Source organism: Neolamprologus multifasciatus, chromosome 13 (assembly GCF_963576455.1).
Source record: "Neolamprologus multifasciatus chromosome 13, fNeoMul1.2, whole genome shotgun sequence".
NCBI classification, from domain to species: Eukaryota; Metazoa; Chordata; class Actinopteri; order Cichliformes; family Cichlidae; genus Neolamprologus; species Neolamprologus multifasciatus.
The window spans coordinates 22,484,258-22,497,767 of record NC_140451.1 but is presented as its reverse complement, the minus strand read 5'-3'; the positions used below and the strand labels follow the sequence as shown (position 1 = coordinate 22,497,767).

Here is a 13,510-nt window from a genome sequence, read left to right as displayed (position 1 = left end):
CCTCTAATTTGTCCAATTACACTTGGGTAGATAAAGATGGCTCATATATTTTTTTGCGTTCAGTCCTCTGGATTACAGGTGAAATAATAATAATAATATTGCTCTCCAAATACTTTTGGCGGGTCTCAGGTTCTATTATTGTGACTGTTTGGTAATTTACTAATTTGATGGGTTATAGGAGTCAAATAAACCCACAATATTTTAATAAGTTTGATGACAACACATATATTTCCTGTAACAGAAGGTCTCATTTTACTCAAGTACAGTTTTAAAATACTTTCAAGTATTTCCATCGAATTCCACTTTATTCTTCTGCTCTGTCCAACAGTTTCCTTGATTCCTTACTAGACTAACCATTAATGCAACATCGAAACAGTTTATAGATTGACAACGCATTAGACAAGAGTCCACACCTGTAACCACACCTGTACCTGCTGTAACTATATTAAGTAACACGCGTGTGTCATATGCAGTCATGTGTATCATACCCACTATTTGACCAATTTCGCGGTGCCTTTCCACGTTTTATCTGTTTTTATCATCTCAAAACACTTTACAAAAACTCTGTTGGTTAACGTGGCTGCGATGAGTTTAACTTTCACCACTTTAATGCGGTTTGACCGGTCTCGTGGACTTTTTTACGGCGCTGTTGTCGGTGTGTATGGATGGCAAACGTAGGGCGGTGGCCGGTGAATGAATGATCAAAGCGTTTTTAAAGGTTTGGTGGGCGGTGCGCGGTCTGTATTTACACTGGGGCCGCTCCGCCCTGCGAACGCCAGATAGAAAACTGTCTGTGGGCCGGAGCAGAGGGATGAAACAAGTGGAAGGAGATGTAGCCGACAGGCACACATTAATTACTCTAACGCACGCACTACACCTCGTCGGCTCCACTCCTTTCTCGGTACGCTGTAGCATCCTCCTCTTTGCATAATAACACACGGCAAGCGATCGTTTTTGCGGCGCTGCGTCGGAGCTTTATGGCCGCAACACTCACGATGAGCGGCGGCGTGCAGGAGGATCCCTTCTACCCTCTGCAGAAGGCGAGTCTGCCCGCTGGGTTCCCCTTGGAGGACTCGGCGTTGTTCGGCTTGGATTGCAAGATCACCGAAGCAGACAAGGCTGGACAAAATGATTACGCACAGGTAAACCGGTTGGAAATCAAACCGACTTTACACATTAGTGATGCATTTCACTGAATGGGCGTGGCAGTCTGGCTTTAAATCCAGCTTGTTTTTCTGTTTGCTTGTTTATTTGTTTATTTATTTGAGTCTAAATTTCAGTCGTCCCCCTCTGCGCGATCGTAACCGTCACTTTATTCAGCTCTATTTTCGGTAATAAGCGACCAGCTGGACGCGTAGTCGAGCACCTCCGCCTGCAAAACGCATTCACCGCATGTTTTCTATGCCAGCCAGCCAGTTGGTCACCAGTTGTTGGTCTCTCCTTGGCGTCCCTTCTCACCATCATACCACGCTGACAGCAACTGACTCCAGCTTCGGACAGAAACGTCCCGGCAACTCTGTCCCCAGTTAGAAAGAAACTTGTGCAACATAGCAGGGAGATCTATAACAGCTGGTAGGATCAGGACCCTCAAATAGCAGCCCATCCCCAGACTACTACTGCTGCTGCTGTTTCTGCTGCTGCTGCTGCTGCAGGGAGACATGGGTGTTTCCCCATTCCCTTTCATGTTACTGTTTCATCCTCTGGTGCTCTGCTTCTTTAACTTTTATACCGATTAGATCCCCCAGAGCCACAGGAGATGGACCAAAAAGAGCAGTACGAATGAAGCATTTTTTATGCCAAGTTGATCACCTGTGGTGTGCAGTTTGACCGGCGATTGGCTGCTCTGTTAGGCTTGTAATAGCTGCACATGTTCAAATAAGAGGCGTTAGATCAGGTTCTTTATTGACATAACATCATTTAATCCTCAAATGTGGGCCTCACCACCGTCAGGTTTCTGAGTTCAGCCTTGCAGGCGGCGAGGGAATGTGGCAACTGCCTTTTGATGACTACTTGATAAATGCTTTAGCAGTGACTGTCCTATCAAACCTTTTGTCTTCTCATAATAGTGATTCAGAATAGAAGCACTGAGAAGGACTTAGTGAAGTCAGGCTGTGGTACTTTTCATTCACCAAAAAGTTTCTTTTTATGTTAACTGCTTGTTTTTTTTTTGTTTTGTTTTTTTTTCTTAAATTTTTCTTTTTAATGTGTGTTTTCCCTTTTAATCCTCAGGCAAAGTGTGAGATGGACAGGTATCTCTCCCCTCAGCCTCTTCCACTTCCAAACCATGCAGACAACCAGCAGAAGTCACTCAGAGACAGCTCGTCAGCAGTGGATCAGTTCTTCACTGACGCTGGGGCTCCCTATACCCTCAACATGAATCTTTATCTCCCTGACGTCGGCTACCTGAGGATGGGCTTGTGCCAGCAGGTGCGGTCCCCTCAACACCAGAACCACCCGAGTCTCACTCACATTAAAACAGAATCTCCCTCCTCGTGTTTTTCCTCTAACCTGCAGCCCCACTGCCCCGGCACTACGCCCACAAGTAGCTGCAGCACATCCGGCCACGGCCCTGGCAGTATGGCCATGGAAAACTCCGCCACAAACATGACATTAACTGGGTTACCAGAATTCACCAGTGTTTTCAATCAGCTGGGAGGCAGCCGCGGTGGCGATTCACTGCCAGAAGTGTATGTCAAACAGGAAATGTCACCACAGTTTGAGCAGCACGCTCTCCACCACCACCATGACAACAGCGGCTCGCTGTTTCAGCTCCTAAACTCTGGCTTGGATCATCGCCATAGCAATGGCATGGAGGCTCAGCATCATCATCACCATCAGCAGCAGCAGCAGCAACCGATCCAACACACTACCACGATGCATACACCTTTTCATGATTTGCCAGTAGCTACTTCTGCTTCTCAACAAGAGCAAACTGTCAAGCCTGCCTACCGCTGTCTAGGTGGTGGGGTATACACACATCCTCATTCTCAGGCACATCCCCAATTCCTCCAGCAGCAGGTGCCCTACCTGCCACCCTCTCCGCCAAACTCAGAGCCCGGCAGCCCTGACAGGCAGAAGGAGCTGCTCCACAACATGTCACCTCCTCCGTCGTATGCTGCCACCATCGCCTCCAAGCTTGCAGGTAGCACACCCGGACTTGGACCTGGCCCGGGACCAGGTGGCTTAGCTCTGCCCCACCCTACAGGCCCCACACCAGTCCCAGGCCCAGCCACAGTCCTTCCTCAAGCCCACTCGACAACACCAACCCCAAATCCAGCACAGAACGCGGTGGCTGTCCGCTACAACCGAAGGAACAACCCCGACTTAGAGAAACGACGGATCCACCACTGTGATTACCCAGGTTAGAAGAATGACACACACACACACACCACTGAATGTGCACTGTGAATGTAATCACCGTTGTGTGTTTATTTTATCACTGCATTGTAGTGAATGTTTCTGTTCATGTTTTGAATGATTTGCCTATGCCTTTGGGTCGTGAAGGCAGAGTACACTCTGTACTGCCAGCCAGACTGTTACTACCTTTCAGTAAACTATCTGGTTCAAACACTGCTTTGCATATATTAGCACACCTCAAATGACTGTGGCACTTTCAGCTATGAGCTCTTAAACAGTGTGGTGGCTTTAAAGTAATCACTGGTATGATTGTGGAATGAACCTGTTTTTGTGTGTGTGTGTGTGTGTGTGTGTGTGTGTGTGTGTGAGAGAGAGTGCACGTTTTTGTATGCAGGGGCTGTGTTAATTAAAAAGATGTTCTCCTTGAATCATTTGATCTTTTTTCCCACACACATATCTTCATACTGTTACACTTGAGATTGCATGCTGAGATTAAAGTATTTATTTTCTTTAGCTGGCACACACACACACACACACACACACACACACACACACATACAGACTGTATGATATGTAGCTACTTGTAGGACATGTAATGTCAGCTAGCCTGTGGCGGCATGTAAAATAGGCTTAAGCAGAGCCTACCGCAGCACGTTAGCACACGTCTTACTTCTTAAAAAGCCAGATGAAGCAGATCCATCATATTCACAGAGCCACACTTCATCCAAGTGTACGTATATTAGTCACACTGTTGCAGCTGCTCACGGTTTAATCATAGCAATACACGAAATTCTATCGTTTCCTAACTTAAAGTCATAAGATATCTGACGAATATCTTTCTAAATCGTTCAAAATCCTTAATGACCTTTCTGACATTGTAGAAGCAAACTGTAGCGTGCGCAGAAGGAGAAAACAGAGGTTTTCAGGTAGCATTGTTGGTGATTCGAGGCTTGTAATCAAATGCCTTTTAATACCAAATGAGGCTATGAGGGCTGCTTTTAACAGAGCCCGTTTTGTTCATTTTGGAAAGCAGCAGATGAGATAGAGCAGAGGCTCTACGAAACACACTTTACTATATTTGATTCCAAAACGGCTTCTGTTCTTCATTAGTTTGGATTTTTTGAATTCCACAGCTCAGTTTATTGGGTAAATGCATATTTGCCACGTGTGAATTACTTGGATTAAGCTGTCTGTTTGTGTTTATCTCCATGTCTGTCGTCAGGCTGCAAGAAGGTCTACACCAAGTCGTCCCATTTGAAAGCACACCTCAGGACTCACACTGGTAAGAGATTCCTCTAATTAATGCAGCTTTTTAAAAAGAGACCCATCAAAAAAAAAATGACGCTGCCCACAGGACTCGTATTTCAGTATCTGCACTGGCACTATGTTGCTAGGCAGAGTGTTGTGTTCTTGGCATGTGTGTGTAAATGTATCCTAGCCCATTCCCCATCCTCTGCCCAATATACTATTCCATCAAAACAGGTGGAAGTGACACACTTCTGCCAGGGGATGACTCTCAGACTATGTGGTCAGTGCTAAACGTGTGGTGCCATGTTTTTTTTTTTTTAAATCCCATCGCCCGTTCAGGAATTGTTCAAATGCTTTAAAGCACTTTTCCACTTTGATTCCGTTCTCTCTGCATTTCATTTTACTCCCTTTCTTCCTGTCACGTTTAGATTTGAGCTTGGATTTGGACAAGCAAAGTCAATAAACAAATGCTTAGGTGTTGGGCCCCACCTCACTCCAGCTAACAAAACAAAGCTTCTGTTGATATCTACACATTCCTCGCTCATCTGGATACACACACAAAAGCCAGAATGTGTCCTAATTATGGATCTAAACTACTTGTTCGGAACATCGTTGCGGGTGCGCGTGCGCGTGCTTTGCATTTTGGTATCAGGAACATGACGCGACAATTATATCTGGCGTCACTCATGCTGCAGGCTGATTGTGGTGATTGCACTTATTACAGACCACAAGATGAGAACTTGACACGTAAATGTTATCTAGCAGCAACTACATGTTCTTTATGCCTCTGTCGGCCATGCTTAGTTATTTTCTCTCCCCCCCCCCTTTTTTTCCCCTATCCAATCCTGTTCTCCTCTGTTTTTGTGCTCTCATACTTTCATCTTCAACCCTGCCCTCCTCCTTTACTCCTATCTTTGTCTATAACTCGTTCTCCGTCTCTTATTCAGCTGCTCGAATGCACACTTATGTACTCGTACACACACGTGCACACCCACACACGGACACTTCCACACACACCTGTCAGTAATCTCTATGAGATGATTCCTAATGCGTTTGGGTCCCACTGGGAGTTCCCACTCTAATCTCCATCAACATCCATTACCCTGATTGTTAGTGTGTCTGTGTGTGTGCATGTGTGGGTGGGTGTATTGTGAGAAATATCCTCTTTCTGTATTGGAAATCATTTCTGATTTTTTTTTTTCCCCTTAAACAGCGCCTTCTCATGGTCTCTCTTCCTTGTGTTCGGTTTAAGGTGTGTGTCTTTAAGTTTGGTGACACTGTGGTTCTAACAGGTTTACTCTGGGTTTTTCTTTTTTTTAAAGCAATGCTGCAGAGCTTGATGTGCTTGTTTGAAGAGTTGGTCACCTAAATAACAAAAGGGGAAAAAAAAAAAATCTTGGGTGTCCCCAGCGGCGTTTATCATGCGGAAATAGTTCTGTTTTTATTTGTCCAGATTATAAAACAAGCCATCTCTGTGATTTATGCTGCCACTTCAGTTTAATGGAAGTTAATGGGATTATGTTTATAGTGCAAAGAGCTTTGAAAAATGATTCTCAAATAGTTGTTTTTTTTCCACTATCATCATTATTATTATTATTATTATTAACTTCAGCCTTGGTGGCCTGAATAAGCCACAGAGAAGGATCAAAAAATTTTCACTGTTTTCTCGTTATAATGGAATGGGGGGTATTTAGAGTAATGGGGACACTGATTCTGGACTCTGTTTTTGATATGTAAATAGAGGTTAAAGGCAATGTGGAAGAAGGAAAACAACCACACAGCTTGATTTATTCCATTTGATTTTGCACCACAGTGGCTCATATTCATGAATCTTAAAAAGCCAAAAAATGTGTTTGCTGAAATGAGATGCTATTCCACCTAACCTTCAAAATCTGGATGAAAGGGTACAAAAAGAAGGAAAAGGGAGGAATCTAGCTAAGCAAAAATCAAGTTCCTTCCAATCCTTTCATATTTCTTAAGCATCCACTGTTATCAGACGCACGCTAAGTACAAAGAAGCAGTAGATGCGTCAACATGTACAAGTTATAATTCTAAGTGTTTTGTGTTCTGGTCTTTTGCATGTGCTGTAGTTACTGTAGGTTTGTCAGGTTGAATTTAAGTTGCAGAAAAATGAATTATACTTGCATACTAAATATTTAGCAAGTGCTAAACCTCTTTACATTTAGTAGACCTGAGTATACACTGGTCAACTTGTGGGCCTACGACAAAACTCTCCCAGAGGGACAACGAGCAGAGCAGACTGGTTTTTCAGAAAGTGCCTGAAGCTGCAGGTGAATTTTGCTGGAATGACTGACAGAAAGACATACGTGCTGCAGTCATTAAAGAAAATACCTGGAGGGAAAAGTTGACAATACAGACCAGGCACTGTGGGAAAATTGTGAAGCACTGGTTGCTGCATTGGCGTGTGAGTGCTTGATGAATGCTTTTGAGTGACAGTGTTTTGACTGTATATCTAGTTAGACAACTGGCGTTTTCGGTGAAGCCAGTTTTCCCAGTTCCTCCACCCAACTGTATGAATCACTTTAGTCAGAGAATTGGCTTGTGTCACAATAATTGTTGTTCTTAGTACCTGAATATTGACAGTCCTGCTCTGGTTCGTATCATGTGATCAAGCGATAGCTCAGAATAGATCACCAGACGGCACGGCGGTTTGCACTCACTCCAACTCTTTCTCCTGTCCTGCAGGCGAGAAGCCGTACAGGTGTACGTGGGACAGCTGCGACTGGCGTTTTGCTCGTTCGGATGAGCTGACGCGTCACTACAGGAAACACACGGGCGCCAAACCCTTCCAGTGTGGCGTCTGCTCACGCTCCTTCTCCCGATCGGATCACCTTGCCCTGCACATGAAGAGACACCAGAACTAGCAACGTTTTGCACACATGCTCAAACATACAAGCATCTTGACAAAACATAAAGCATTCACTCCGTGTCCCGCAGCTACACGAGCTGCCTGATGCAGAGTGACTTTCAATGACATCACAGCTCTTTCTGGTGCTGCTGTCGTGGGCTAAAACACTTCAATAGCCTAACAAACAGGTTGCTCTTAACGCCAAGTGGAACAATTTGGAGGTTTTAAAGTAGGAAGATGGTGGCCAGATGATCTTCTGGTCCCTTAACCACCAGATACACATATTATAGATGTGTTTGGGCAAATGAAAAGATGAGATGGGGTGTGACTGGAATGAATTAAAACAGCATCTTTTTTGTCTTTATTGTAACATAGAACTGGCTTAATTTTCTTTTATAAAAGAGAAGCTTTTGTTCGCAAAACTAGTCAAGCCAAATCTTTGTTTACTCATTGATTTGTTAGTTTCTCTCTAGAACTGGAATGTCCAGGTTTGTATTCTTTACCAAATCCTTAGATTTGCACTAGAATTGGTAATCTAAGCCTCAGCCTTTTTGGCCCAAGTATCTCATTCACCACTGGAACGATCATTATCACTACTGGACTACATCTCTGTGTGCACCACACAAATCATTGCTGTTCAGATATTAAAAATTGAAGGCATTTGTACTCTGGAGAGAGGGAAGAGAGAGCAGGGAAAAAGTGAGAGTGTGGGGGTGGAGATGGAGATGGAGAGAAAGACCGAGAGGGAGAAATTTTTGATTTTAGAGAGAGGAGATTGGAAGACGATTGAGAAACAGAGGGAGGTGGATGGATGCTAAAGAGCAGCAATTAGATGATGAATTATTCAGGTCGTCTTTTGATGGATTTCCAACCAGAGAAATGTAAGCAGAACCCATAGACGTGTTCTAAGACAGTTAATACAGAATCGACAGTATTTGATGCACAAACTTGAATGTGCACTGAAGTGTCTTCAAAATGCAGCATGCTATTAGTGTAGATCAGTCTCACCCAGCGTTTTACTTCTGTTAATTGTTTTAACCAAAGCATCATGTCCAACACATCGCCAACACCTTATTAAGTGCCTCTTTCTCTCATTTATGTGTTTTTGTTCTCTAGTAGCAGAGCTGTGATGAGTGTAGTCAATCGTTTTAAAAACATGGTGCTTTTTAAGAAAAGGAAAAACTAAATCTGTTAAATCTTTAGGTTTAGCTTTGAAAAAGGTAAATCTCTTGAAATATAAGGTAGCCACCCTTGTGGTAATGTAACAGCACAGATCTGGCCACTTCGTGGACATCCTGGGATGCTCTGGCTCTACGGAGCTATCTTGGCTCTAACTACTCATGGACACGTTTTGTTAAAGGACGGGTTCACTTTGTTTTTTTGTTTTTTAAAATGTATTATTAACTTGTTGAAACTTTGGTTCAGCTTCTAAAGTTGAAGATGAGTTTTTTTTCCCTCCCACAGACTATTGAATTTGCCCAATTGCTTGCATTGAAATCGCTCCCCAAAGGGGTCTCGTCAATCACCAACTCTTTTAATGTACATATGGATATGGAGTATTGTTTAAAACAAAAAAAAGCATAACAAAAAAAGTGTGAACCTATCCTTTAATGTACGCCTGAATGTCCATTTGATGGGGAGATTTAACCTGCACTTATAACTGTATTTGTTCATTCACTGCAGGTAGCATATCGATAATATAGCACTGTAATGTATAATGGTAAATCTGACTATTTATTTGATTGTGTAGAAGCAGGGGTTGTATCTGATCAACCGTCTTTTTTTCCCCAGCAAAAATGCCTTAATGTAAATATATGCACTGTAAATACAATTTTTTTGTTCGTTTTCCTCTTTTGTTATTTTTTGTAAACAACAGGGCAAACAGAGGAAAAATGCCCCGCATCCAAAAATATTTGAGCCTTTTTTCTTTGTTTTTTTCTTCTTGTCAAACCTATTTTGATGCCATTGTTTTATATATTGTCCTTCCAGCAACTTATTTTATAGATGCTTTTTTTTTCTTCCATGGTTAAACGTTCCAAAGACAAAAGTTGTTTTTCTTCAACTGAGTGAAGCTGATGCTAATAAAGTCAACTGACACTTTTACAGATGTGCTTGTTGTGCTGACGTTAATGGGAATATTTCTTCTTTCTTCTTGCTAACAACATGCTGCAGTGGTGGAGTTGGTAATCTGTCTGTGAGCTTCGTATAAAATCAAATCCGTTGCAGTACAAATAGAAAGTCAGGTACCTGTGGGACAATAAACATGCCTGACCAAACAAGACATAACCACGCTTAATCTTTTATAATCTTAACAACATTTCTGTAGAAGTGCTGATCCTTTGTTTCTTGGCTTTTCTGCGGTAGGGCCAGCATACTTAAAAAGTAAAAATAGAAGGAGATAAGAAGGGAAGATGTGGAAGAAAGGCAAAGCACTTTTGTCCAGGACCTGCAGGTAACCTGAGGAACCCTTGCTGATCAACAAACAATAGTCCTTTGATATCCCAGCAAGAGACAATGGACAAGAAAATAAATCTGACCACCACTCAAGGACCGTAGGGGAATCCCACTGTACTGAAATGGATGTTCAAACACGCATACACACCATATGTTCTTGGTTTAAGTCATAAATGTGACCCAGGGTCTCTGTTGTAATCTACCTCAGATGTCAAAAAGTGGGAGGTGGAGGGGAGAGAGTGAAAGAAGTGAAATGCAGAACAATCTAAACAAAAGAATCTCTGGGGGAACCCAATCAACCACTTCCGTCCTCCTACATCTTGTCTCCTTCTCCTCCTCCGCTCTTCCTATTTAATTTCATTTTCTGTCTCTTTGTCTTTCCACGCACCGTATCCCCCTCTCCTCCCCAGTGGAATGTATTGTATGAAAGTCCAGGGGCGCTGCTCCACAGGTCAGAGTGGAGGCTGTTCTCATAACCTGCTCCACTCCTAATCTTTCCCCCTTTTTTAATCATGTACCTCTTCTCTCTCTAGCCTGCTCTGCTCTGTAGTTTCCTCCACCTGTAACTCATGAATTTGAGTCAGTCTTGATTTCTATCTCTTACTTACGGTTCAAATTAATAGACTTTATCCCAATAAAAACTTACAGGTGTTTTATGGGTCTGAAAATATTAAAAAATTAGGTCGAGTGCTGCGACACCAGCAGCAGCAGCACACACACACACACATGCTAAACGGTGATGACTGAGTGGGAGCTACCGGTTCATGTTTTGGATCAACTAAATTAATATCACACATCTGGAAGAAGACTCCTGCCGGCTCCACCCTCTGCTGTGCTGCGTTGGTGTGATTCCCAGTTTCCCTTTGTGCATGTGTAAAAGTGTGCGTGTGTGTACGCTGGTATAATGTTTCCAGTACTCCTCTCTTGGAACAGACCACCCACCCAGAAGACCAATAGAATGACCACGGGGAGCCCAGCTAGACACAAACATCTACGCACACACACACACACACATATGCAGCTCCCTCCAAAATCAACCCTTCCCAATATTCTCAGAATAGAACACGTTGTTATCAAAGATTGAAGAGATACCGCAACAACTGACACGCTGACACAAAGTTAAAGATAATATCAGAAATTGAGGAGGTTTTCATATTACGACGTTACGTTCATTTTTAAAAATGTTGCCTGAGGTGAACCGCTCAGCAGTTAGAAAATATTAGAAGGCTGAAATCGGATACCAGAGCCTCATCATGCCTGCTGATAGATGGTTCTCTATATGACAACCGCCACGGGGGACTTCGTGGGCCGTGCAGCCGAGCACTGTAGGCCAAAGAAATTCCAAAAGTACCAGAACACTCCTCAATCTACAGGTGCATCCTGAGTCAAGACCCAAATTGCTCCTGGTAGTTTAGATGACACTTTGTGTGACACGTTTCGGTAATCAGTGTTTATCTCTGTGTCACTATTATAGCTTTAGCATTTAAGTTAAGCCAAGATTGGCCTCAACTAAAGACGAATTATTAACTGGGGAAAATGGCGTTTTCTCTGGCCGTTCCCCTGAATTTTTGGTTTTGGTAGTTTTTGTATGATCTTGATAAGCAAACAGCACTTATGGTTGAAATATACCAACAGGACAAGGCCTCAAAAGTGGCTCTTATATTTTTACCTAAATTTTGAGAGGGCCTTTGTGTCTAAATCTGATTCCCAATCTTGCATATAATGCAGTGATCATTCAGCTGCACAGAAATTCACGTTTGAGTCATGGGCTTAAAGCACATACAGTCACAGCAAGGCAATGAAGAGTGAAGAAATTTTCAATATGGGGGAGGACAAAATTCACAGCGAAGATATGAACCTTATCTGAGGCTTCAGACATTTTTGGACTAAATGTTCTCATTGTTATTTTTTCAGACAGTACTCTCTGGAAACACATTATAGCAAATGAGAAAGGACTGGACCTCTGTGTTGCAACCTTTCACATATCTTGAGGGAGTTTCAGGGATTCAGTTTCTTCTAATGCTGAGTGACAATTGCGTCGCTAGTTTAAAAAAAACATAAAATAGCCACAACTGGGTGACAAGCATGGATGAAAAATTCACAAACTGCTACTCACAACTGAAAGCAAATGGTGTCATTGCTAGGACTGACACCAGAACTACTGATTGATTAAGAGAAAATAGCAACCCTAAAATATGAAATTAAAAAAAGCTTTGGACTGGAAAATGCAGTGAAAGTCATATTGACTGATTTTGACTGATTTTGAGGGAGCTCATTATCCCGTTGGATGGCTGATGATCAACAATGAATTTCTAACCCTTCAACAATCAAACAACAGATACAAGAGATTGGCAAACAGTAGCATGACTGAAATACACACATAGTTGTTGAAATTTAGTGACCTTACATTCTGAGAATGAAATAAGTGGACCACAAAAATACTATTATGAGTTTTAGCCGCTGTTCTGAAGGTTGAAGTGTTGTGTTATTTTGTCTTTTATTGACTTCATTTTTCAAGTTCACGCTTTTGTCACCGCCTCACTGAAACATAGCAGTGTTTCAAACAATCGGTTGTCAAGGAGTTTCAACATGACTTGACAAATGACAAATGAGAAAAACATGACATTGTAAACCCAAATAACAGTCATAGTTCCTGTTGAAGGAGCATTTTCTAGTAATAATTGATGGTCAGAAATCTGTTGCAACAGCTACGAGTCATCTCAGGTTAGATAACTATATTCTCATGCTTCCACTGAATGTAAAATGAGCTCAGAGTTTAAACCTGTGACGTTTCCCTGCATATCAGACAAATATCTTTCCACCTACTGAACACTCAGGGCCCACTCAGAGTCACACTTTAAGTGGGGATACAACAAAAACCTTTTCCCTTCACATTTGAGGTGTGACTCTGAGTGGTTCTTATCATGTTTTTTTTTTTTTTAAAGAAACACTCCACAGGTTATATATCATCCACATACGTGCTCTTAATCATAGCTGTTTACTTACTGAAAACTCCTAGGCTGTTGGGTTGGACTGAAGGCCTCGCTGACCAAACAGCTAATCGTTTCTCCACGTTTTCTCGCAATCTTTATCACTTTATAGGTTCAGATTAGAGGTGATGAGCACATGTGGTCACCATTTGGTTACTTGTACAGTCTTACTCGTATAACTGGAACCTCACGGTTCAGTCCAACATGTCAGTCAGCTGCAGAGGTGGAATGTACCTAACGACATTTACACAAGTGCAGTACTTAAATATAGCTTTGCTGCACTTTACCTGAGTATTTTCAGTTGCTGCTTTATTATATAGAAATATTATGTAGTGATCCTACTACTTTGAGTTTACCTAGTTACTGTGAAGAATGAAAAATAAAACAAAATACAATATATATAAAATAGATTTTAAAATTGCTACTTTAACCTTTATCTTGATTCTAATATTTTAATACTTTTGTCATTTTACTGTATTGTAATTTGAAATGCCCAGTTTTTCTACACTGTAACGCTCCTACGCTTCATTAAATTAGATTAGATAAAAGATTAGATAAAACTTTATTAATCCCTCAGGTGGGTTCCTCTGGG

At 42.2% G+C, this 13,510-nt stretch overlaps 1 protein-coding gene across 1 annotated transcript; it reads left to right on the top strand.

Annotated features, from left to right (window-relative positions):
- Window positions 1-184: 184 nt before the first annotated feature.
- klf5a (Kruppel like factor 5a) lies at window positions 185-12,866 on the top strand. Its single transcript, XM_085183025.1, has 4 exons — window positions 185-1,142; window positions 2,230-3,361; window positions 4,580-4,639; window positions 7,312-12,866. Exons 1-4 carry the CDS (start codon window positions 978-980, stop codon window positions 7,488-7,490), a joined length of 1,536 nt encoding a protein of 511 aa, XP_085039151.1. The 5' UTR covers window positions 185-977; the 3' UTR covers window positions 7,491-12,866.
- The last annotated feature ends 644 nt before the right edge of the window (window positions 12,867-13,510 follow it).

Excerpts from the sequence above, each read along its gene's own strand:
- klf5a (XM_085183025.1), top strand. The coding sequence starts at position 978 with ATGGCCGCAACACTCACGATGAGCGGCGGCGTGCAGGAGGATCCCTTC. Across the intron at positions 1,143-2,229 it reads GACAAAATGATTACGCACAG|GCAAAGTGTGAGATGGACAG; the intron begins GTAAACCGGTTG and ends TTTAATCCTCAG. Across the intron at positions 4,640-7,311 it reads ACACCTCAGGACTCACACTG|GCGAGAAGCCGTACAGGTGT; the intron begins GTAAGAGATTCC and ends CCTGTCCTGCAG.